At 52.3% G+C, this 26,524-nt stretch overlaps 1 protein-coding gene across 1 annotated transcript in view; it reads left to right on the top strand.

Moving 5' to 3' along the window:
• The window catches only part of ARMH1 (armadillo like helical domain containing 1), a 155,325-nt gene that overhangs the window by 2,878 nt on the left and 125,923 nt on the right, over window positions 1-26,524 (top strand). The window contains exons 2-5 of the mRNA XM_069735838.1: window positions 9,693-9,910; window positions 11,244-11,312; window positions 18,782-18,948; window positions 19,032-19,228. Coding sequence (XP_069591939.1) covers window positions 9,705-9,910; window positions 11,244-11,312; window positions 18,782-18,948; window positions 19,032-19,228 — 639 coding nt within the window. The 5' untranslated portion in view covers window positions 9,693-9,704. The remainder of the gene's footprint in view (window positions 1-9,692; window positions 9,911-11,243; window positions 11,313-18,781; window positions 18,949-19,031; window positions 19,229-26,524) is intronic.

Genomic DNA, 26,524 nt, shown 5'->3' with positions numbered 1-26,524 from the left:
TAGCTCCGGTGTTGGTGAGGCGGTAGCTTCGGTGTTGGTGAGGCGGTAGCTCCGGTGTTGGTGAGGCGGTAGCTCCGGTGTTGGTGAGGCGGTAGCTCCGGTGTTGGTGAGGCGGTAGCTCCGGTGTTGGTGAGGCGGTAGCTTCGGTGTTGGTGAGGCGGTAGCTCCGGTAGTGGTGAGGAGGCAGCGGTGTCAGCGCAGGCTGTAGACTTTCCTGAAGAGATGAGTTTTCAGGTTCCGTCTGAAGGATCAGAATGTGGTTGATAGTCGGACGTGTTGGGGCAGAGAGTTCCAGAGGATGGGGGATATTCGGGAGAAGTCTTGGAGGCGGTTGGATGAGGAGCGGATAAGTGTGGAGGAGAGAAGGAGGTCTTGGGAGGACCGGAGATTACGTGAGGGAAGATTTCGGGAGATTAGTTCAGAGATATATGGAGGAGACAGGTTGTGGATGGCTTTGTAGGTCAGTATTAGTAATTTGAACTGGATACGCTGAGGGAATGGGAGCCAGTGAAGGAATTTGCAAAGAGGGGAAGCAGGAGTGTAAAGGTACCATCACACTTAGCGACGCTGCAGCGATACCGACAACGATCCAGATCGCTGCAGCGTCGCTGTTTGGTCGCTGGAGAGCTGTCACACAGACAGCTCTCCAGCGACCAACGATGCCGGTAACCAGGGTAAACATCGGGTTACTAAGCGCAGGACCGCGCTTAGTAACCCGATGTTTACCCTGGTTACCATCGTTAAAGTAAAAAAAAACAACCACTACATACTTACCTACCGCTGTCTGTCCCCGGCGCTGTGCTTTTCTGCTCTGGCTGTGAGCGCAGCGGCCGGAAAGCAGAGCGGTGACGTCACCGCTGTATAATATAACTGATATCTGGGGAGCGGTGACGTCACCGCTCTGCTTTCCGGCCGCTGCGCTCACAGCCAGAGCAGAAAAGCACAGCGCCGGGGACAGACAGCGAAGGTAAGTATGAAGTGGTTGGTTTTTTTTTTACTTTAACGATGGTAACCAGGGTAAACATCGGGTTACTAAATGCAGCCCTGCGCTTAGTAATCCGATGTTTACCCTGGTTACCAGCGAAGACATCGCTGAATCGGCGTCACACACGCCGATTCAGCGATGTCAGCGGGAGAGCCAGCGACGAAACAAAGTTCTGGACTTTCTTCCCCGACCAACGACATCACAGCAGGGGCCTGATCGCTGCTGCCTGTCACACTGGACGATATCGCTAACCAGGACGCTGCAACGTCACGGATCGCTAGCGATATCGTCTAGTGTGACGGTACCTTAACGAGGAGAGAGATTAATTAGTCGGGCAGCAGAGTTAAGGACGGACAGGAGAGGTGCTAGAGTGTTAGCAGGGAGGCCACAGAGAAGGATGTTGCAGTAGTCGAGGCGGGAGATGATTAGGGCATGCACAAGCATTTTAGTAGATTGACGGTTGAGGAAAGGACGGATTCTGGAGATATTTTTGAGCTGGAGGCGACAGGAGGTGGCGAGAGCTTGGATGTGCGGTTTGAAGGACAGGGCAGAGTCAAGGGTTACTCCGAGGCAGCGGATTACCGGGACAGGGGAAAGTGTGATTTCTTTTATTTTGATAGATAGATCAGGTAGAAAGATATGTGAGATGGAGGAAAGATGATGAGTTCAGATTTGTCCACGTTGAGCTTGAGGAAGCGAGAGGAGAAGAAGGAGGATATGGCTGATAGACACTCTGGGATTCTGGAGAGCAGAGAGGTGACATCTGGGCCAGAGAGGTAGATCTGAGTGTCATCAGCATAAAGATGGTACTGGAAGCCATAGGACCTTATGAGTTGTCCCAGGCCAAGTGTATAGATTGAGAAGAGTAGGGGTCCTAGGACAAAGCCTTGGGGGACTCCAACAGAGAGGGGGCGAGATGAAGAGGTAGTGTGGGAGTAGGAAACGCTAAATGTGCAGTTGGAAAGGTATGAGGAGATCCAGGATAGGGCGAGGTGTTTGACACCAAGGGAGAAGAGGATCTGTAGTAGGATGTAGTGGTCAACTGTGTCGAAGGCAGAGGACAGGTCTAGGAGGAGGAGTACAGAGTATTGTCTGTTAGCTTTGGCGGTAAGTCGTTAGTAATTTTGGTTAGGGCAGTCTCAGTGGAATGGTGGGGACGGAAGCCAGATTGTAGATTGTCGAAGAGCAAGTTAGATGCAAAGTGGGAGGAAAGTTCAGCGTGGACGTGCTGCTCAAGGCATTTGGAAGCAAATGGGAGCAGCGATATGGGGTGATAGCTGGACATAGTGCTCGGGTCAAGGGATGGCTTTTTGAGGATAGGTGTGATTGTGGCATGTTTGAAGGCAGAAGGGAAGGTACCAGAAGTTAGTGAAAGGTTGAAGCGATGGGTTAGGGATGGGATTAGTGTGGTGGTGAGGTTGGGGAGGAGGTGGGATGGGGTCAAGTGCACAAGTGGTGAGGTGCGATTCGGAGAGAAGATGAGCAAGCTCCCCTTCAGAGATTTTGGAGAGGAAAGTTATGGGGTTTGGGCATTGGTCTGGTATACAAAGGGGTTGTGGTGACTGGACAACAAAGACTTGCCTTGTTTGGGTATCACAGGATGGGATTAGATAGAGCAGTGAGTATCACAGGATGGGATTAGATATAGCATGGAGTATCACAGGATGGGATTAGATACAGCAGTGAGTATCAGGATGGGATTAGATACAGCAAGAAATATCACAGGATGGGATTAGATACACCAGGGAGTATCACATAAAATGGGATTAGATACAGCAGGGAGTATCACACAGGAGTGAAATAATTTCCAAATTGGGGAGAACTCCTATATTTGCAATTTGTTACCCCTGATGTGGAGCCTGCGTTCACACTGTGGCCATGTTAATGACAGAGCAGATATAAACTAATGGAGCAAATCCCCAGCAGTACATGGTGCAGGGAACCACGTAGAAGAGTTGTGGCCGTCTGGTGCGTGCACCTTGTACATGATGTCCTTTCCATGCGCTGTCACTGCAGGGATTTGCTGCTTTCTTGGCATCTTAGGTTCTCTTTGCAGCGTGTTCATAGCAGGACTGGTGAGAATCACAGACAATAATGGCCGGGATTCTTTGCGGACGGTGTTTTGTCTATGTTACACACAGCCTGGAAGCTGCGATCGCTGTAGTGCCATGTGCAGAATATGATGTTCACAGACAGAACAGCGGTTGTAGACCCCTAAAGACACATAAAGAAAGCGCCACGTCCTCCTAGCATGGCGGACAGCAGTGGAAATGCTGCAGACCCCACACGTCAGCCCACCGTCCACATAAGGGAGTGTGGCAGGGCCCAGGCTTCATGGCTCTGGGTGAGCAGTCCACAATTCCCCAACTGCCCTTCTCCTATGAGACCTGCAGGGTATTCCAGCACCTTTGTGTTTCCTATCCACAGTATCTCCTCGGATGTTGGACTTTGCTATGTAATCTCCATACACTGTTCTCTTAGGCCGGGGCCACACTATCAGTATTTGGTCAGTATTTTACATCAGTATTTGTAGCCACAACCAGGAGTGGGTGATAAATACAGGAGTGGTGCAGATGTTTCTATTATATTTTTCCTCTGATTGTTCCACTCCTGGTTTTGGCTACAAATACTGATGTAAAATACTGACCAAATACTGATAGTGTGACCCCGGCCTTAGGGTTCCTTCTCACTTGCAAGCAACTTGGATGAGTCTCGCATGTTTAAAACCCGGCTCTGCATCCGGCACTCAGATCGGAGCGTGCGGCCGCATAGTAATACATGCAGCCGCACGCTCCGCTCCTCTGTGCCGGCAGCAGCGCCGGGGTATTGCCGTGCGAGACTCATCCGAGTCTCTAACAAGTGAGAAGGAACCCTAAAAGTCTGTATCTCCCCCTTTTCCCTACACATTCGGATCAGTGATTTCTAACTTCCCCAATGTTCCGCCCGAGTCTTCCAGTAGATACCAGCTTTTCTGGTCAGAGAGCTTCATGCTTTTATGCAGTTCCCCCTTATTTTAATAATTAAGAAGCCTTTCCATGTTTTCATTAGCAATTTTACATGTCTGTGCTTATCACTTCATCGTTTCCAAGTGGAATATGGCCGCCACTTGGCCGATTATCTCTTTCCAGTTTGGATTAGATTCAGATAATCAATGTTGCATTAAGCTTCTTGTGGCTATTAAATAGATTGTCATGAACCAGGAGTGCTTGGTTGCCCCAGTTATTTCTTCAGTGATTTATTTATATCCCACTTCCCAGTTTCGGTTTGGAACTTGCAGCTCTCTGGGGCCCCCTTTACCCTCAGGTCAGTCAGGGAACTGCACCTAGGATAATTAGTCTCCAGAAAGGCTCATGGGGTTGTGGTCGGTCACCACAGTGAAGGTGGGACCGTACATGTAGGGCTGCAAACATTGCAGGGCCCAGACCATCAGGGCCCAGACCATGGCCAGGCACTCTTTCTCGATGGTGGAGTAGGCCACTTCCCTCAGCAGAAGCTTCCGTCTCAGGTACATTTCGGGGTGCTCTTGGTTCCCCGAGTCCACCTGGCTAAGCACAGCACCGAGGCCAAACTTATTGGCGTCAGTCTGTACCAGGAACGGTCGACTGCTTTTAACACGGGAGAGTTGCACAGGGCTGTTTTCAAAGCCCGGAAGGCCACCTCACAGCCGTCTGTCCAGTCGACTGTTTGGGGTAGCCTCTTCCTGGTGAGGTCCTTTAAGGGCTTTGCAAGGCTGCTATAGTTCTGTACGAAGTGCCTATAGTACCCTGCAGTGCCCAGGAAGGACATCACCTGTTTCTTAGCCTGGGGTTGGAGCCCCAACCTACCCGGTGCCCCAGGTAGTGGACCTCGCTCATGCCCATCTGGCACTTTCGCGGCTTGATGGTCAGGCCTGCTTGGTGAATTCGCCTGAGCACCTCCTGTAGATGCTGCAGGTGTTCATCCCAGGAGGAACTGAAGATGGCAATGTCATCCAAGTACACCACCGCGTACTTCTCCAGTCCCTGAAGCAGGAGGTTGACCATCCGCTGGAAAGTGGCAGGGGCATTCTTCATGCTAAAGGGCATCATGACCGTGGTCTCGTACAGTCCGAAGGGGGTGATAAAGGTGTACTTCTTCTGCGCCTCGGGGCTCAGGGGAATCTGCTAATATCTCCTACTCAAATCCATTATGGAGAAATATTTTGCGCCAGCTAACCGTGGTCGACGCAGAACCGCGTGGTCCGATCCTTCTTTGACACGAGGACTACAGGTGAGGCCCATGCGTTTTTGGACCGTTGAATCACCCTCAGCTGTAACATCTCATCGATCTCCTGGCACATAACCTGCTGCACCTCGTCAGAGATCCGATAGGGTGTTTGCCATGGTAGGGCATGATTCCCAGTGTCCACCTCGTGGACCGCTGACTCAGTCCTTCCAGGTCGGTTGGTGAACACGGCCCGGAAGGGTTCCAGCGTGGTCTGCAACTGTGACCGCTGGGGTTTGGATAGCAAGGTGCTTACCTCCATGGCCTCGAGGGACTCACTGGCCTTGGCTTGGGCCAGCATGTCCAGGAGGGGGTCTTCCTCCTTGTGTTTGGGCAGGTTGCAGAGCGGTAGGACCCAGGCTTCATGTTCGTAATGAGCCTTCATCATATTGACGTGAAAGGCCTTTCGCCTACCCCGAGCTTGGTCAAGCGTGACCACGTAGGTGACTGGGTTGAGCTGTTGGTGGATGACGTATGGGCCTTCCCAGGCTGCCTGAAGCTTATCTTTCGGGACGGGGACCAGCACCCACACCTTCTGACCCATCTTGTAGGTCCGCTCCCAGGCATTCTGATCGTTCCAGTGCTTCTGATCAGCCTGGGCCTGCGCCATGTTGTCATGCCACAACTGCGTCAAGGTCTGCATTTTGTCATGGAAGCGCATGACATACTCCACTATGGACACTTCTGAAGGGTTCGGCTCTTCTTCCCAAGATTCCCTTACCAACCCGAGGGGTCCCCGGACTCGCCTGCCGTACAGGAGCTCGAAAGGGGAGAACCCCGTCGAGGCCTGCGGAACCTCTCGGAAAGCGAATAGCAGGTGTGGGAGGTACCGCTCCCAGTCGCGCCCTTGGGTCTCAACCAAAATGCATAGCATCTGTTTGAGGGTGCTGTTGAAGCGCTCACACATTGGTCTGTGGGTGATACGCACTCGATACCAGGTGCTTCACCTGCATTCTCTTACAGAGAGCCTCCATTAGGCGAGACATAAATTGGGTCCCTTGGTGGATAAGCATCTCCCTGGGAAATCCTACACGTGAAAAGATGGCCAACAGGGCATCCGCCACCTTATCTGCCCTAGTTGACAACAGAGCTACTGCCTCTGGGTACCGGGTAGCATAGTCTACCACAGTAAGAATATATCGCTTTCCAGAGCTGCTGGGGGCGGCCAGCGGGCCCACAATGTCCACCGCGATCCTCTGGAAAGGCTCCTCTATCACTGGTAAAGGGATCAGGGGAGCCTTAAGAGCAGGCCTTCCCCACTCTTTGACAGGTGGTACAGGAGCGGCAGTAGTTTGTCACATCTGTCCCCATCTTTGGCCAATAGAAGTGTTGAGACAGCCGGGCCTTAGTTTTGCTGATCCCCAAGTGTCCAGCTAGCGGGATCTCATGGGCAATCCGCAACAACTCACCCCGGAATTGGTTCTGGATGACCAGCTGTCTTTCCCTCAATCACTCCTTTTGGGATTGACCGGGAACTGTCTCCCACTATAACCTTCCTAGTTCCCGGAGCACCCTCTCCTTATCAGACACGGAAGTGGGCGTCTCGGCGAGGTATCTCAAGTTCTCCAGGCTAACGTCTGAGTGCAGAGCAGCCTGGAACTCCAGGCTGGAGGCAGCCAGAAGTGACGTCAGGGTTCCTTCCCCACCAGAACCCTCTGGGTCCATCTCAGGTTCAGTCACACTGATGACTGAGGAGGGTCCGGAAGGCAGAACGTTATCTGCCTTCCGGGCACTCTGACTGCGGGTGACAGCAGCTACGTAGGCTGTCTCCCCGCGGGTTTCTACAGACCCATCAGCCGGCGCTGCTATGGGCTCTACCTCCCCATCCAACCCCATTACCTCAGGAGCGGTGCTACTTATGGGGCAGTTACCTTCCTCTCTGGCACTGGTCAGTTGCACGGCATCACCTTCCTCACGGTTCCCATGCATCTCCCGATTTCCCTTAGTACCATCGCTTGCTCCTGTTAGGGGTTCCTCAGCCGTCTCACTCCGCAGAGTGACGTGGCTGAGCTCTCCTGCACCTGTAGACACATCATCCTTAGGAAATAAATGGCTCTAGGCACCCCAATCTATAAACATCCAGGCCATCGGTAAGGGACAGCTGATGCCCCCAATCCTGGTGACAGTTAGGGTTTTCCCCGGAATAATCTCTTCAGGGGCCGCCAGTTTGGGTCCGATGAGGGTTCGTTCAGCCCCGGTGTCCTTGAGGCCTGTAGCAACATGGCCCCCCCATGGTGACGTGCTGTACGTTGTCACACACCCTCCCAACCGCCCCACCCACCAAAAGAACTGCTGCATTAGGCCCTGAGGCCTTGGCTGGGGGGTTCTTTCTGCTTTACCGGACAGGTGGCGCCGATATGACCAGTCCTATTGCAGAAAAAACACCTGCGAGGGTCTGATGTAGGTCTGGTGTTGTTGGCAAAGGGGACCGTGCCTCCGGTGAGTTGCCTGGCAGTGGCACTGGGGTTGGTTGCAGGCTTACCCCCTCTCCAGCTGGTGGTGACTGGCTTCCGCACTTCCAGTTTACGGTTGGCCTCATAGGCGTCGGCAATCTGTTCTGCTTTATCCTCGTCTTTGGGCTCTCGGTCGCACCTGTCGCACCTCAGCTGGGCAAAGATGTAGAAACTGGTCTTTGATCATCAGGTCTCACAGCTGCTCAAAAGTGGTCGCTGACAGTCCTTGGATCCACTGGTTTTGCAGTAAACCTCAGGTGTAAGCTGGTACTTCATTATCAGGGCCTGCTTGATGGCCTCATAGTTTTCATCTTGGTCTGGCCGGAGAGAAGCCTCTAGAGCTTTGCCTTTTAGCCCTGGGGTCAGGTATCGGGCCCATTGGTTCTCAGGCAGCGAGACCGCTAAATGATCTGGGTAATTTCGCAATGCATCCTGGGAACGCAAGATGGCGGCAACCGCGCGCATCGCCAGAGGTTCGCTGGATCCTGCCGGGTGAGTATATAACTATTTTTTATTTTAATTATTTTTTTTTAACAGGGATATGGTGCCCAGACTGCTAAATACTATGTGGGCTGTGTTAGATACCGCGTGGCTGCTATATACTACCTGGCCAGTGTTAGATACTATGTGGGCTGTGTTCTATACTGCGTGGGCTGTGCTATATATTACGTGGCCAGTGTTATATACTGCGTGCGCTGCGTTATATACTACATGTCTGCTATATACTACGTGGGCTGTGTTATACACTACATGGCTGTGTTCTATACTGCGTGCTATATACTACGTGGCCACTGTTAGACACTATGTGGGCTGTGCTATACATTACGTTGGCTGTGTTATGTGTTATGTGGCCAGTGTTACATATTATGTTGGCTGTGTTAAATACTGCATGGCTGCTATATACTGTGTGGGCTGTGTTATATACTACGTGGGCTGTGTTATATACTACGTGGCTGTGTTCTATACTGCGTGCTATATACTACGTGGCCACTGTTAGATACTATGTGGGCTGTGCTATATATTACGTGGGCTGAGTTATGTATTATGTGGCCAGTGTGACATATTATGTGGGCTGTGTTAAATACTGCGTGGCTGCTATATACTGTGTGGGCTGTGTTATATACTACGTAGGTTGTGTTATTTACTGCGTGGCCTATATTAACGCATCGGGTATTCTACAATATGTATGTATGTATGTATATAGCAGCCACATGGTATATACCACAGGCCACGTAGTACTCCTATATACTACATGGCCTGTGCTATATACTATGTGGCTGCTATATACATACATATCCTAGAATACCCGATGCGTTAGAATCGGGCCACCATCTAGTTTAATTATAAACATGAAGTGGATACATCACCTGCTTACGGAGAAATCCATTCCTTGGGTTTTGCTGGGTTTGGATCCTAGAGATTTCACTGGGTTATAGATCTAATGGTGGACAATCGGAATATGTAACTTTTATATCTCTATCACATTTATATTATCATGACACAGATTGTATGGAATAATGGAATATTGGGCTCAGTTTTTCCTTCTCTTTTTGTTGTACACCTTCCTCACTCTTCCAGTAATGGAAAAGAAAGTTTGGACAATGTATCAGACGATTTGTTACATTGTGTTTCAATGAATTTGGCCCATGTTTCTGTCACCTTGCCTCCCCTGGCCACATCCCTTTCCACCTGATCTCTACACACTAAAAAGTTGGCAGAGCTAGCCAGGACTGGCAAAAAATGCCAAAAGTTGCACAAAAGTTGCTCAAAAATGTGAAACATTTCATGAAATCTTACTCCAGATTTCTGGTGAAAACTCCTTGAGAAATCCGGTCCCAATTTTTTTTTTCCAGGATGTGAGTAGAGAGGGCTAGTCCTGAGCAGATGGAGCATGCGGAGAAACATGGCGCCTCATTGCTTCATCTCCCTGTACAGAAGTGACGCTGGGATGCGCCATTCTTACCACCAGTGACAGGACCATTAGCGCTAACCGCAGTTCATCCTCCCTGCAGGATCTGATCGCCATGTCGTCTGTCCAAGAGCAGGAAGCCATCGCTCGACTCATGACGTTTTTTAGAGAATGGGACAACGGGAACAAAGTGACGCGGAGCCGGATCCTGAAAAACTTCATAACCTACAACCGGGGAAAGACGGCTCTGGAGCTGGAGCAAGAGTTCTCCCAGGGCGGCAGCTTGTTCTTGGCTCGGCTGACAACCTGGTTACGCCTGTCGTATCCTTCACTTACTGACACGTGGATCACTGCTGTGCTGCTGTATACTACGCGGTACTAACACCCCTGTATATACTATATACTGCCCAGTACTAGCACCCCTGTATATACTATATACTGCGCGGTACTAACACCGCTGTATATACTATGTACATACTATATACTGCACAGCACTAACACCCCTGGCTGTATATACTATGTATATACTATATGCTGCACAGTACTAACACCCCTGTATATACTATATACTACGCGGTACTAACACCCCTGTATATACTATATACTGCCCAGTGCTAACACCCCTGTATATACTATATATATACTATATACTGCACAGTACCAGCGCTTCTGTATATACTGCACAGTACCAACGCTCCTGTATATACTGCACAGTACCAGCACTCCTGTATATACTGCACAGTACCAGCGCTCCTGTATATACTGCACAGTACCAGCGCTCCTGTATATACTGCACAGTACCAGCCCTCCTGTATATACTGCACAGTACCAGCGCTCCTGTATATACTGCACAGTACCAGCGCTCCTGTATATACTGCACAGTACCAGCGCTCCTGTATATACTGCACAGTACCAGCGCTCCTGTATATACTGCACAGTACCAGCGCTCCTGTATATACTGCACAGTACCAGCGCTCCTGTATATACTGCACAGTACCAGCTCTCCTTTATATATTGCACAGTACCAGCGCTCCTGTATATACTGCACAGTACCAGCGCTCCTGTATATACTGCACAGTACCAGCGCTCCTTTATATACTGCACAGTACCAGCGCTCCTGTATATACTGCACAGCACCAGCGCTCCTGTATATACTGCACAGCACCAGCGCTCCTGTATATACTGCACAGTACCAGCGCTCCTGTATATACTGCACAGTACCAGCGCTCCTGTATATACTGCACAGTACCAGCGCTCCTGTATATACTGCACAGTACCAGCGCTCCTGTATATACTGCACAGTACCAGCGCTCCTGTATATACTGCACAGTACCAGCGCTCCTGTATATACTGCACAGTACCAGCGCTCCTGTATATACTGCACAGTACCAGGCCAGCTCTCCTTTATATATTGCACAGTACCAGCGCTCCTGTATATACTGCACAGTACCAGCGCTCCTGTATATACTGCACAGTACCAGCTCTCCTTTATATATTGCACAGTACCAGCGCTCCTTTATATACTGCACAGTACCAGCGCTCCTGTATATACTGCACAGTACCAGCGCTCCTGTATATACTGCACAGTACCCGTCTTTTCTTCTTTTGCACAGTACCCGTCTTCTGTAGTTTTGCTTTCTTATCCTTCCCATAGTTATATGTTTGGGACGTGTCTGCAGGAAATCCTCCAATCTATATCGATATTTCTGTCAGCAGTGAACAGGTAATTATCTGCCGAGCTCTCGGTGCACTCTCATTCTTGCGCTCGCATTCCTGCGCTCCCATTCCTGAGTTCTCATTCCTGCACTCTTATTCCTGCGCTCTTATTCCTGCGCTCTTATTCCTGCGCTCTCATTCCTGCGCTCCCATTCCTGCGCTCTCATTCCTGCACTCATTCCTGCGCTCCCATTCCTCTGCTCCCATTCCTGTGCTCTCATTCTTGTGCTCCCATTCCAGCGCTCTCATTCCTGCACTCATTTCTGCTCTCATTCCTGTGCTCCCATTCCTGTGCTCTCATTCTTGTGCTCCCATTCCAGCGCTCTCATTCCTGCACTCATTCCTGCGCTTCCATTCCTGTGCTCCCATTCCTCTTCTCATTCCTGCTCTCTCATTCCTGCTCTCTCATTCCTGTGCTCTCATTCCTGTGCTCCCATTCCTGTGCTCTCATTCTTGTGCTCCCATTCCTGTGCTCTCATTCCTGTGCTCTCATTCTTGCGCTCCCATTCCTGCACTCCCACCTCTGTGCTCCCATTTCTGTGCTCCCATTTCTGTGCTCCCATTTCTGTGCTCCCATTCCTGCGCTCCCATTCCTGCGCTCTCGTTCCTGCGCTCTCGTTCCTGCGCTCTCGTTCCTGCGCTCTCATTCCTGTGCTCTCATTCATGCGCTTCCATTCCTGCGCTCCCATTCCTGCACTCTCATTCCTGCTCTTTCATTCCTACGCTCTTATTCCTGCGCTCTTATTCCTGCGCTCTTATTCCTGCGCTCTTATTCCTGCGCTCTCATTCCTGCGCTCCCATTCCTGCGTTCTCATTCCTGCACTCATTCCTGCGCTCCCATTCCTCTGCTCCCATTCCTGTGCTCTCATTCTTGTGCTCCCATTCCAGCGCTCTCATTCCTGCACTCTTTCCTGCACTCTCATTCCTGTGCTCCCATTCCTGTGCTCTCATTCTTGTGCTCCCATTCCAGCGCTCTGATTCCTGCACTCATTTCTGCTCTCATTTCTGTGCTCCCATTCCTGTTCTCATTCCTGCGCTCCCATTCCTGTGCTCCCATTCTTGTGCTCTCATTCTTGTGCTCCCATTCCAGCGCTTTCATTCCTGCACTCTTTCCTGCACTCTCATTCCTGTGCTCCCATTCCTGTGCTCTCATTCTTGTGCTCCCATTCCAGCGCTCTCATTCCTGCACTCATTCCTGCGCTTCCATTCCTGTGCTCCCATTCCTCTTCTCATTCCTGCTCTCTCATTCCTGCTCTCTCATTCCTGCTCTCTCATTCCTGTGCTCTCATTCCTGTGCTCCCATTCTTGTGCTCTCATTCTTGTGCTCCCATTCCTGTGCTCTCATTCCTGTGCTCTCATTCTTGCGCTCCCATTCCTGCACTCCCACCTCTGTGCTCCCATTTCTGTGCTCCCATTTCTGTGCTCCCATTCCTGCGCTCCCATTCCTGCGCTCTCATTCCTGCGCTCTTGTTCCTGCGCTCTCATTCCTGTGCTCTCATTCATGCGCTTCCATTCCTGCGCTCCCATTCCTGCACTCTCATTCCTGCTCTTTCATTCCTACGCTCTTGTTCCTGCGCTCTCATTCCTGTGCTCTCATTCATGCGCTTCCATTCCTGCGCTCCCATTCCTGCTCTTTCATTCCTACGCTCTTGTTCCTGCGCTCTCATTCCTGTGCTCTCATTCCTGCGCTTCCATTCCTGCGCTCCCATTCCTGCACTCTCATTCCTGCTCTTTCATTCCTACGCTCTTGTTCCTGCGCTCTCATTCCTGTGCTCTCATTCATGCGCTTCCATTCCTGCGCTCCCATTCCTGCTCTTTCATTCCTACGCTCTTGTTCCTGCGCTCTCATTCCTGTGCTCTCATTCTTGCGCTCCCATTCCTGCACTCTTATTCTTGTGCTCCCATTCCTCTGCGCTAATTCCCGCGCTCTCATTCCTGTGCTCTTGTTCCTGCGCTCTCATTCTTGCGCTCTCATTTTTGCGTTCCTATTCTTGCGCTTTCCTTCCTGTGCTCTCATTCCTGTGCTCTCATTCCTGCGCTCTCATTCCTGTGCTCTTGTTCCTGCGCTCTCATTCCTGTGCTCTCATTCCTGCACTCTTGTTTCTGCACTCTCATTCTTGTGCTCCCATTCCTGTGCTCTTGTTCCTGTGCTCTCATTCCTGTGCTCTCATTCCTGCGCTCTTGTTTCTGCGCTCTCATTCTTGTGCTCCCATTCTTGCACTCTTGTTTCTGCGCTCCCATTCTTGCGCTCCCATTCTTGCGCTCCCATTCTTGCGCTCCCATTCCTGCACTCTTGACCCTGCACTCTCATTCCTGCGCTTTCATTCTTGCGCTCCCATTCTTGCGCTCTTATTCCTGTGCTCTTGTTCCTGTGCTCTCATTCCTGCTCTCTTGTTCCTGCGCTCTCATTCTTGTGCTCCCATTCTTGCGCTCTCATTCCTGTGTTCTCATTCCTGCGCTCTCGTTCCTGCACTCTTGTTCTTGCGCTCTCATTCCTGTGCTCTCATTCCTGCGCTCTCATTCCTGCACTCTTGTACCTGCGCTCTTGTTCCTACTCTCATTTTTGAGCTCCCATTCTTGCGCTCTCATTCCTGTGCTCTCATTCCTGCACTCTCATTCCTGTGCTCTCATTCCTGCGCTCTCGTTCCTGCGCTCTCGTTCCTGCGCTCTTGTTCCTGCGCTCTTGTTCCTGCTCTCATTTTTGCGCTTCCATTCTTGCGCTCTCATTCCTGTGCTCTCATTCCTGCGCTCTCATTCCTGCGCTCTTATTCCTGCGATCTCATTCCTGTGCTCTCATTCTTGCGCTCTTGTTCCTGCGCTCTCGTTCCTGTGCTCTCATTTGTGCGCTCCCATTCTTGCTCTCATTCTTGCGCTCTTGTTCCTGCGATCTCATTCCTGCGCTCTCATTGCTACACTCTCGTTACTGCGCTCTCATTCCTACGCTCTTATTCCTGTAATCTCATTCCTGTGCTCTCATTCTTGCGCTCTTGTTCCTGCGATCTCATTCCTGCGCTCTCATTGCTACACTCTCGTTACTGCGCTCTCATTCCTACGCTCTTATTCCTGTAATCTCATTCCTGTGCTCTCATTCTTGCGCTCTTGTTCCTGCTCTCTCATTCTTGCGCTCTTGTTCCTGCGATCTCATTCCTGCGCTCTCATTGCTACACTCTCGTTACTGCGCTCTCATTCCTACGCTCTTATTCCTGTAATCTCATTCCTGTGCTCTCATTTTTGCGCTCCCATTTTTGCTCTCTCATTCTTGCGCTCTTGTTCCTGCGCTCTCATTCCTTCGATCTCATTCCTGCGCTCTTATTCTTACACTCTCGTTACTGTGCTCTCATTCCTGCGCTCTTGTTCCTGTGCTCTCATTCCTGCGCTCTTGTTCCTGTGATCTCATTCCTGCACTCTTGTTCCTGTGATCTCATTCCTGCACTCTTGTTCCTGTGATCTCATTCCTGCGCCCTCGTTCCTACACTCTCGTTACTGCGCTCTCATTTCTGCGCTCTCGTTCCTACACTCTCGTTACTGCGCTCTCATTCCTGCGCTCTTGTTCCTGCGATCTCGTTCCTGTGCTCTCATTTTTGCGCTCTTGTTCCTGCGCTCTCGTTCCTGTGCTCTCATTTTTGCGCTCCCATTCTTGCTCTCTTGTTCCTGCGCTCTCATTCCTGCGCTCTCATTCCTGCTCTCTCATTCCTGCTCTCTCATTCCTGCGCTCTTATTCTTACACTCTCGTTACTGTGCTCTCATTCCTGCGCTCTTGTTCTTACACTCTCGTTACTGTGCTCTCATTCCTGCGCTCTTGTTCCTGTGATCTCATTCCTGCGCTCTTATTCTTACACTCTCGTTACTGTGCTCTCATTCCTGCGCTCTTGTTCCTGTGATCTCATTCCTGCGCTCTTGTTCTTGCAATCTCATTCCTGCGCTCTCATTCCTGCGCTCTTGTTCCTGTGCGCTCATTCCTGCGCTCTCATTCCTGCACTCTTGTACCTGCGCTCTTGTTCCTGCTCTCATTTTTGAGCTCCCATTCTTGCGCTCTCATTCCTGCGCTCTCATTCCTGCACTCTTGTACCTGCGCTCTTGTTCCTGCTCTCATTTTTGAGCTCCCATTCTTGCGCTCTCATTCCTGTGCTCTCATTCCTGTGCTCTCGTTCCTGCGCTCTCGTTCCTGCGCTCTTGTTCCTGCGCTCTTGTTCCTGCTCTCATTTTTGCGCTCCCATTCTTGCGCTCTCATTCCTGTGCTCTCATTCCTGCTCTCTCATTCCTGCGCTCTTATTCTTACACTCTCGTTACTGTGCTCTCATTCCTGCGCTCTCATTCCTGCTCTCTCATTCCTGCGCTCTTATTCTTACACTCTCGTTACTGTGCTCTCATTCCTGCGCTCTTGTTCTTACACTCTCGTTACTGTGCTCTCATTCCTGCGCTCTTGTTCCTGTGATCTCATTCCTGCGCTCTTATTCTTACACTCTCGTTACTGTGCTCTCATTCCTGCGCTCTTGTTCCTGTGATCTCATTCCTGCGCTCTTGTTCTTGCAATCTCATTCCTGCGCTCTCATTCCTGCACTCTTGTTCCTGTGCTCTCATTCCTGCGCTCTCATTCCTGCGCTCTTGTTCCTGTGCTCTCATTCCTGCGCTCTCATTCCTGCACTCTTGTACCTGCGCTCTTGTTCCTGCTCTCATTTTTGAGCTCCCATTCTTGCGCTCTCATTCCTGTGCTCTCATTCCTGCGCTCTCATTCCTGTGCTCTCATTCCTGTGCTCTCGTTCCTGCGCTCTCGTTCCTGCGCTCTTGTTCCTGCGCTCTTGTTCCTGCTCTCATTTTTGCGCTCCCATTCTTGCGCTCTCATTCCTGTGCTCTCATTCCTGCGCTCTCATTCCTGCGCTCTTATTCCTGCGATCTCATTCCTGTGCTCTCATTCTTGTGCTCTTGTTCCTGCGCTCTCGTTCCTGCTCTCTCATTCCTGCGCTCTTATTCTTACACTCTCGTTACTGTGCTCTCATTCCTGCGCTCTTGTTCTTACACTCTCGTTACTGTGCTCTCATTCCTGCGCTCTTGTTCCTGTGATCTCATTCCTGCGCTCTTATTCTTACACTCTCGTTACTGTGCTCTCATTCCTGCGCTCTTGTTCCTGTGATCTCATTCCTGCGCTCTTGTTCTTGCAATCTCATTCCTGCGCTCTCATTCCTGCACTCTTGTTCCTGTGCTCTCATTCCTGCGCTCTCATTCCTGCGCTCTTGTTCCTGTGCTCTCATTCCTGCGCTCTCATTCCTGCACTCTTGTACCTGCGCTCTTGTTCCTGCTCTCATTTTTGAGCTCCCATTCTTGCGCTCTCATTCCTGTGCTCTCATTCCTGCGCTCTCATTCCTGTGCTCTCATTCCTGTGCTCTCATTCCTGTGCTCTCGTTCCTGCGCTCTCGTTCCTGCGCTCTTGTTCCTGCGCTCTTGTTCCTGCTCTCATTTTTGCGCTCCCATTCTTGCGCTCTCATTCCTGTGCTCTCATTCCTGCGCTCTCATTCCTGCGCTCTTATTCCTGCGATCTCATTCCTGTGCTCTCATTCTTGTGCTCTTGTTCCTGCGCTCTCGTTCCTGTGCTCTCATTTGTGCGCTCCCATTCTTGCTCTCATTCTTGCGCTCTTGTTCCTGCGATCTCATTCCTGCGCTCGCATTGCTACACTCTCGTTACTGCGCTCTCATTCCTACGCTCTTATTCCTGTAATCTCATTCCTGTGCTCTCATTCTTGCGCTCTTGTTCCTGCGATCTCATTCCTGCGCTCTCATTGCTACACTCTCGTTACTGCGCTCTCATTCCTACGCTCTTATTCCTGTAATCTCATTCCTGTGCTCTCATTCTTGCGCTCTTGTTCCTGCTCTCTCATTCCTGTGCTCTCATTTTTGCGCTCCCATTTTTGCTCTCTCATTCTTGCGCTCTTGTTCCTGCGCTCTCATTCCTTCGATCTCATTCCTGCGCTCTTATTCTTACACTCTCGTTACTGTGCTCTCATTCCTGCGCTCTTGTTCCTGTGATCTCATTCCTGCACTCTTGTTCCTGTGATCTCATTCCTGCACTCTTGTTCCTGTGATCTCATTCCTGCACTCTTGTTCCTGTGATCTCATTCCTGCGCCCTCGTTCCTACACTCTCGTTACTGCGCTCTCATTCCGCACTCTTGTTCCTGTGATCTCATTCCTGCGCTCTCGTTCCTACACTCTCGTTACTGCGCTCTCATTCCTGCGCTCTCGTTCCTACACTCTCGTTACTGCGCTCTCATTCCTGCGCTCTTGTTCCTGCGATCTCGTTCCTGTGCTCTCATTTTTGCGCTCTTGTTCCTGCGCTCTCGTTCCTGTGCTCTCATTTTTGCGCTCCCATTCTTGCTCTCTCATTCTTGCGCTCTTGTTCCTGCGCTCTCATTCCTGCGCTCTCATTCCTGCGCTCTTATTCTTACACTCTCGTTACTGTGCTCTCATTCCTGCGCTCTTGTTCCTGTGATCTCATTCCTGCGCTCTTGTTCTTACACTCTCGTTACTGTGCTCTCATTCCTGCGCTCTTGTTCCTGTGATCTCATTCCTGCGCTCTTATTCTTACACTCTCGTTACTGTGCTCTCATTCCTGCGCTCTTGTTCTTGCAATCTCATTCCTGCGCTCTCATTCCTGCGCTCTTGTTCCTGTGCTCTCATTCCTGCGCTCTCATTCCTCCGCTCTTGTTCCTGTGCTCTCATTCCTGTGCTCTCATTCCTGCGCTCTCATTCCTGCACTCTTGTTCCTGCGATCTCGTTCCTGTCCCGTGAGGCTGCCGTCCTCCTCTGGGCTGAGGGTCTGGACGAGGGGTTTCAAACTAAAGTGGGTTCTGGGGCCCCTTAGCCCAGTGCCATTGTGGTGTGGGCCCATTGTTATATTTGGGCTGGGGACGGCTCTGTCCCTCGGTGTACATGATGCATGGTGGTGGATTACCGGGATTAACCTCTTAGTAGCTGACAATAATAATATCAGTGATGTTACACCGCAGCTTTCCAGACAGAGGCAGAACAAGCGTCCATTGATGATGCCATGCCTGTGCGTATGTTGTGTAGAGATTTGTGTCTTCAGATACTCTGCTGCTATACCCGACGCTTGGGGAAGGGCCCTAAGAAGTCAGTGTGAGGCCACGTTCACACGGTCAGTGTTCGGTCAGTATTTGGTCAGTATTTGGTCAGTATTCGGTCAGTATTTGGTCAGTATTCGGTCAGTATTTGTACCAGGAGGGTGATAATACAGATGGTGACGAGTTTCTATTCTATTTGTCCTCTAATTGTTCCTCTCCTGATTTTGGCTACAAATACTGATGTAAAATACTGACCACATACTGAAGGTGTGAACGAGGCCTTACAAAGGTTTAATAGGGCAGGGCGAGTCTTCAGCCTCCGGACGCATAGGAGGAGGCCTGTATTCATTGACAGCAGGCAGAGGTCTTGGAAAGCGTCACCTCTCCCATTTTCACCCGCAGCGGTCGTTACAAGGTGGAGTTTGTGGAGGTCGGGGGGACTCTCACGCTACTTGAAATCTTGGGCCTGAAACAGTTAAATGAAGAGCACAAGATGGAGGCGCTCGGGATCCTGCAGATTTTGGCAAGAGCCGGACACAAATACAAAGAGCTGATCTGTGAGAGTTACGGTGAGTGCGGAGATCCGGGGCATGATCACTCCTATTATCCCCTGAGAGATCTCCTGTAACCCCCATCATTCACCTCCCGACAGGAGTGCGTGCTGTCGCTGAATGTCTCGCAAACGCCAAGATGGAGGCGACTCAGGAACAGGCGCAGATCTTACTGGAGCTGCTGGCTCATGGGAACCCCAAGTACCAGAGCCAAGTGTACAAGGGTCTGATCGCCCTCCTACCCTGTGCCTCCCCAAAAGCTCAGCACCTGTCTCTACAGACCCTCCGCATCGTCCAGGTGAGCGGTGACCCCAATATAAACCTCTCCAATATCACCCGTTATCTCCCAGAGCTAAGCCGCTTGATTTGTGGGGCCCTAAATCGGCGTCCGCGTTGGTTCTCCCTGGTGGCCGGCCAGGGTCCAGATGGCACCGCCCCTGTGACGCCATGATTTGTGTGACGGTGGAGGCCCCAGGATGCTGGCAACACTCCTGGTCCGGCCTCTGCGGAGGACTAACCTGGAGGCTGACCCATTACGCAGGTTTCACACGTCCACCATTCATAGAGCATGAACCAGCCGCAGGTTTCCTGAATCAGACCTGTGGTGCGGACCGCGATGTCTGGCCTGGGATTGTCAGACTAAGGGCAAATTCAGGCGCCTGTGAAACACGGTCCGAGTACAGACCAAGATGTCGGCCGCGGGTCTACCGATCTCAGCTCACCAGACTCTTAGCTGCCATCAAAAGATGAGAAAGAAAGCGGGCGCATGAAAAAGGAAGTGGACGTGTGAAAAAGAAAAGCGGGCGCATTAAAAAAGAAGTGGGCGCGCAAAAAGGGAAGCAGGTGCATGACAAAGGAAGTGGACGTGTGAAAAAGGAAGTGGGCGCATGAAAAAGGAAGTGGGAGTGAGAAAAAGGAAGCGGGCGTGCAAAAAGGGAAGCAGGCACGCAAAAAAGAAAGTGGGCGCATGAAAAAGGAAGTGGGCGCGCAAAAAGGGAAGCAGGTGCATGACAAAGGAAGTGGGTGTGTGAAAAAAGAAGCGGGCGCATGAAAAAGGAAGTGGGAGTGAGAAAAAGGAAGTGGGTGCATGAAAAAGGAAGTGGGCGCGCAAAAAGGGAAGCAGGTGCATGACAAAGGAAGTGGGCGTGTGAAAAAAGAAGCGGGTGCATGAAAAAAGGAAGTGGGCGTGTGAAAAAAGAAGCGGGCGCATGAAAAAAGGAAGTGGGCATGTGAAAAAGGAAGTGAGCGCACAAAAAGAGAAGCAGGCACGCGAAAAAAGGAGGGGGTGTGTGAAAAGGGAAGCGGGCGGGTGAAAAAGGAAGTGGGCGCATGAAAAAGGAAGTGGGAGTGAGAAAAAGGAAGCGGGTGCATGACAAAGGAAGCCGGCGCACAAAAAGGGAAGCAGGTGCATGACAAAGGAAGCGGGCGTATGAAAAATGAAGTGGCACATCAAAAAGGGAGTGGGCGTGCGAAAAGGGAAGCAGGCACACAAAAAAGGGAGTGGGCTTGTGAAAAGGTAAGCGGGCGCATGAAAAAGGGAAGGGGGCCCGTGAAAAGGGAAGTGGGTGCGTGTAAAAGGAAGTGAATACATGAAAAAAGGAAGTGGGCGCATGAAAAAAGGAAGCGGGCGTGTGAAAAGGCGCAAAACATATTCTATGCACCACACAGGATACATGCAGCGCACTAAGCTCATCCTCATGGGGCTGTTGGCCTTGTTCAGACAGTGATTTGGATGCGTTTTTCCATTTTCCAGCATTTTACAGACCCTCAGCACACATTACTTTTTTTCCTTTGTGTTATTTGACCCGTGGTGCGTTTCTTTTTTCTAAGGGCAGATTGTCAATTCTTTCAGTATTTTCCTTTTGCGGCTTTTTCTGTACTTAATTTTTGTTAACCCGACTTTTCATTTTAGTCTCATGGTATTTTTTGCTGATTTTATGCCACATTCTTTGCAATGGTGAATTCAGGTTGTTGAATTTTGCACAAAATACAGAAAGTGCTTTTTTATGTCTTCAATCCTTTTTATAACATTTCAGTGCAAAAATTATGGCGGTCGTACATGGCATCACTCCGGCCGGAGTGGGATACATTTGTGACAAATTTGCAGCTTTTTAAGATGTCGCATTTCACAAATGCCGAAATCAGAAATCCAAAAAACAAACCAGAATGCTCAGCAATAAAATGGCGGAAACGTAATAATGGGTCGGCCCAGAATCTGCTCAGTTGGAGTTTGTGCACCAATTGGCGGCCTGATCACATGCTCCTCCAGCAGCCGCCATTGTGTGGACAGGTCTGGTCACATGCTCCTCCACCAGCCACCATTGTGTGGACAGGTCTGGTCACATGCTCCTCCACCAGCCACCATTGTGTGGACAGGTCTGGTCACGTGCTCCTCCACCAGCCACCATTGTGTGGACAGGTCTGGTCACATGCCCCTCCACCAGCCACCATTGTGTGGACAGGTCTGGTCACGTGCTCCTCCAGCAGCCGCCATTGTGTGGACAGGTCTGGTCACATGCTCCTCCACCAGCCACCATTGTGTGGACAGGTCTGGTCACATGATCCTCCAGCAGCCGCCATTGTGTGGACAGGTCTGGTCACATGATCCTCCACCAGCCGCCATTGTGTGGACAGGTCTGGTCACGTGCTCCTCCAGCAGCCGCCATTGTGTGGACAGGTCTGGTCACATGCTCCTCCACCAGCCACCATTGTGTGGACAGGTCTGGTCACATGATCCTCCAGCAGCCGCCATTGTGTGGACAGGTCTGGTCACGTGCTCCTCCAGCAGCCGCCATTGTGTGGACAGGTCTGGTCACGTGCTCCTCCACCAGCCGCCATTCTGTGGACAGGTCTGGTCACATGCTCCTCCACCAGCCGCCATTGTGTGGACAGGTCTGGTCACATGCTCCTCCACCAGCCGCCATTGTGTGGACAGGTCTGGTCACATGCTCCTCCAGTAGCCGCCATTGTGTGGACAGGTCTGGTCACATGCTCCTCCAGCAGCCGCCATTGTGTGGACAGGTCTGGTCACATGCCCCTCCACCAGCCGCCATTGTGTGGACAGGTCTGGTCACATGCCCCTCCAGCAGCCGCCATTGTGTGGACAGGTCTGGTCACATGCTCCTCCACCAGCCGCCATTGTGTGGACAGGTCTGATCACATGCTCCTCCAGCAGCCGCCATTGTGTGGACAGGTCTGGTCACATGCCCCTCCACCAGCCGCCATTCTGTGGACAGGTCTGGTCATATGATCCTCCACCAGCCGCCATTGTGTGGACATGTCTGGTCACATGCTCCTCCACCAGCCGCCATTGTGTGGACAGGTCTGGTCACATGCTCCTCCACCAACCGCCATTGTGTGGACAGGTCTGGTCACATGCCCCTCCACCAGCCGCCATTGTGTGGACAGGTCTGGTCACATGCTCCTCCACCAACCGCCATTGTGTGGACAGGTCTGGTCACATGCCCCTCCACCAGCCGCCATTGTGTGGACAGGTCTGGTCACATGCCCCTCCAGTAGCCGCCATTGTGTGGACAGGTCTGGTCACATGCCCCTCCAGCAGCCGCCATTGTGTGGACAGGTCTGGTCACATGCCCCTCCAGCAGCCGCCATTCTGTGGACCGGTCTGGTCACATGCTCCTCCACCAGCCGCCATTGTGTGGACAGGTCTGGTCACATGCCCCTCCACCAGCCGCCATTGTGTGGACAGGTCTGGTCACATGCCCCTCCAGCAGCCGCCATTCTGTGGATAGGTCTGGTCACATGCTCCTCCACCAGCCGCCATTGTGTGGACAGGTCTGGTCATGTGCTCCTCCAGCAGCCGCCATTCTGTGGACCGGTCTGGTCACATGCTCCTCCAACAGCCGCCATTCTGTGGACAGGTCTGGTCACATGCCCCTCCACCAGCCGCCATTGTGTGGACAGGTCTGGTCACATGCCCCTCCAGCAGCCGCCATTCTGTGGATAGGTCTGGTCACATGCTCCTCCACCAGCCGCCATTGTGTGGACAGGTCTGGTCATGTGCTCCTCCAGCAGCCGCCATTCTGTGGATAGGTCTGGTCACATGCTCCTCCACCAGCCACCATTGTGTGGACAGGTCTGGTCACATGCTCCTCCAGCAGCCGCCATTCTGTGGATAGGTCTGGTCACATGCTCCTCCACCAGCCGCCATTGTGTGGACAGGTCTGGTCACATGCTCCTCCACCAGCCGCCATTGTGTGGACAGGTCTGGTCACATGCTCCTCCACCAGCCGCCATTGTGTGGACAGGTCTGGTCACATGCTCCTCCACCAGCCGCCATTGTGTGGACAGGTCTGGTCACATGCTCCTCCACCAGCCGCCATTGTGTGGACAGGTCTGGTCACATGCTCCTCCACCAGCCACCATTGTGTGGACAGGTCTGGTCACATGCCCCTCCAGCAGCCGCCATTGTGTGGACAGGTCTGGTCACATGCTCCTCCACCAGCCGCCATTGTGTGGACAGGTCTGGTCACATGCTCCTCCACCAGCCGCCATTGTGTGGACAGGTCTGGTCACATGCTCCTCCACCAGCCGCCATTGTGTGGACAGGTCTGGTCACATGCTCCTCCACCAGCCGCCATTCTGTGGACAGGTCTGGTCACATGCTCCTCCACCAGCCGCCATTGTGTGGACAGGTCTGGTCACATGCCCCTCCAACAGCCGCCATTCTGTGGACAGGTCTGGTCACATGCCCCTCCACCAGCCGCCATTGTGTGGACAGGTCTGGTCACATGCCCCTCCAGCAGCCGCCATTCTGTGGATAGGTCTGGTCACATGCTCCTCCACCAGCCGCCATTGTGTGGACAGGTCTGGTCACATGCTCCTCCACCAGCCACCATTGTGTGGACAGGTCTGGTCACATGCTCCTCCACCAGCCGCCATTGTGTGGACAGGTCTGGTCACATGCTCCTCCACCAGCCGCCATTCTGTGGACAGGTCTGGTCACATGCTCCTCCACCAGCCGCCATTGTGTGGACAGGTCTGGTCACATGCCCCTCCAACAGCCGCCATTCTGTGGACAGGTCTGGTCACATGCCCCTCCACCAGCCGCCATTGTGTGGACAGGTCTGGTCACATGCCCCTCCAGCAGCCGCCATTCTGTGGATAGGTCTGGTCACATGCTCCTCCACCAGCCGCCATTGTGTGGACAGGTCTGGTCACATGCTCCTCCACCAGCCACCATTGTGTGGACAGGTCTGGTCACATGCTCCTCCAGCAGCCGCCATTCTGTGGACAGGTCTGGTCACATGCTCCTCCACCAGCCGCCATTGTGTGGACAGGTCTGGTCACATGCTCCTCCACCAGCCGCCATTGTGTGGACAGGTCTGGTCTCGTGCTCCTCCACCAGCCGCCATTGTGTGGACAGGTCTGGTCTCGTGCTCCTCCACCAGGAGGAGAACCTGTCACACCTGTTAGTTGTAGCTGTTAGAATCTGTTTAGTTTGTGACTATCCGCCATTTTCTTGTGGAGTTCTGGCTGCTGGTCTTTTTCCTCTGGTGCTGGGTTTGTCTTGGGTCAGGTGTTTGTGTCGCTCTCCTGCCTCCCAGTCCTTGCTGGACAACAGTGTTAATCTGCTTGAGTTCTGGCTTGGTGCTTTGCTTTGTCTTCTGTGTGTGTTATTTGTGCAGTGCTGGGACCTCTGGTTCTGCTAGCCTTAGTTTCTGTTTCCTATTGGTATCTGCAGCCTTCTCTGTGTTTTCTATTAGGAGGTGACCCATTTTTGTACCCAGTCCTTAGTTCTTTTAGGGAACCCTTTCCCCTTATCTATAGGTCTTCGCTTGAGATTAACCTAGGATAATCGGTGGGTGTATTCGCAAGGAATGGTCGCCCCCTCCATCGCAGGGTTTCAGCCTAGTCATAGTGCAGGGTCAGTTTTCCCCCTTCTACCTTACTCCTGTGTTGCAGATCAGTAGCAGTGGCACTCACCTTCCTGCGGGCCTCAGTTATCGCACTGTTTGCTCCTCTCATCTCCGGTTTTATCAGCAGCGAATCACGTTATTTTCTCTATCCATAACTCGCAGTAATGGTATCACATAGCATCGTCTGTTGTGAGGGTGTAGTTGGGTGTTGCCGGGCGTCGTGCTGCACCACATAGGTTCGCCTGGTGTTAAGGGTGTAGTCGGGTTTCGCCGGACGTTCTGCTGCGCTATGTAGCATCGCCTGGTGTGAGAGTGTAGTCGGATGTTGCAGGGTGTCGTTCTGCGCCACATAGCATCGCCCGATGTGAGGGTGTAGTCGGGTGTTGCCGGGCGTCATGCTGCACACATAGCTTCGCCCGGTGTTAAGGTGTAGATGGGTGTTGCCGGGCGTTGTGCTGCGCCACAAAATTTTGCCCGGTGTGAGGGTGTAGTTGGGTGTTGCCGGGCGTCGTGCCGCACCACATAGCATCGCCCGGTGTGTGGGTGTTACCGGGTGTCGTGCTGCACCACATAGCATCGCCCGGTGTGAGGGTGTTACCGGGTGTTGCCGGGCGTCGTGCTGCACCACGTAGCTTCGCCCGGTGTGAGGGTGTAGTCGGGTGTTGCCGGGTGTCGTTCTGCGCCACGTAGCATCGCCTGGTGTGAGGGTGTAGTCGGATGTTGCCGGGTGTCGTTCTGCGCCACATAGCATCGCCCGGTGTGAGGGTGTAGTCGGATGTTGCCGGGTGTCGTTCTGCGCCACATAGCATCGCCCGGTGTGAAGGTGTAGTCGGATGTTGCTGGGTGTCGTTCTACGCCACATAGCATTGCCCAGTGTGAGGGTGTAGTCGGGTGTTGCTGGGTGTCGTTCTGCGCCACATAGCATCGCCCGGTGTGAGGGTGTAGTCGGATGTTGCTGGGTGTCGTTCTGCGCCACATAGCATTGCCCGGTGTGAGGGTGTAGTCGGATGTTGCCGGGTGTCGTTCTGCGCCACATAGCATCGCCCGGTGTGAGGGTGTAGTCGGATGTTGCCGGGTGTCGTTTTGCGCCACATAGCATCGCCCGGTGTGAAGGTGTAGTCGGATGTTGCTGGGTGTCGTTCTACGCCACATAGCATTGCCCGGTGTGAAGGTGCAGTCGGGTGTTGCTGGGTGTCGTTCTGCGCCACATAGCATTGCCCGGTGTGAGGGTGTAGTCGGGTGTTGCTGGGTGTCGTTCTGCGCCACATAGCATCGCCCGGTGTGAGGGTGTAGTCGGGTGTTGCTGGGTGTCGTTCTGCGCCACATAGCATCGCCCGGTGTGAGGGTGTAGTCGGATGTTGCTGGGTGTCGTTCTGCGCCACATAGCATTGCCCGGTGTGAGGGTGTAGTCGGGTGTTGCCGGGTGTCGTTCTGCGCCATATAGCATTGCCCGGTGTGAGGGTGTAGTCGGGTGTTGCCGGGTGTCGTTCTGCGCCACATAGCATTGCCCGGTGTGAGGGTGTAGTCGGGTGTTGCCGGGTGTCGTTCTGCGCCACATAGCATCGCCCGGTGTGAGGGTGTAGTCGGGTGTTGCTGGGTGTCGTTCTGCGCCACATAGCATCGCCCGGTGTGAGGGTGTAGTCGGATGTTGCTGGGTGTCGTTCTGCGCCACATAGCATTGCCCGGTGTGAGGGTGTAGTCGGGTGTTGCCGGGT

The sequence above is a fragment of the Ranitomeya imitator genome, chromosome 8, assembly GCF_032444005.1.
Source record: "Ranitomeya imitator isolate aRanImi1 chromosome 8, aRanImi1.pri, whole genome shotgun sequence".
NCBI classification, from domain to species: domain Eukaryota; kingdom Metazoa; phylum Chordata; class Amphibia; order Anura; family Dendrobatidae; genus Ranitomeya; species Ranitomeya imitator.
This window is presented reverse-complemented; position numbering and strand designations above follow the sequence as displayed.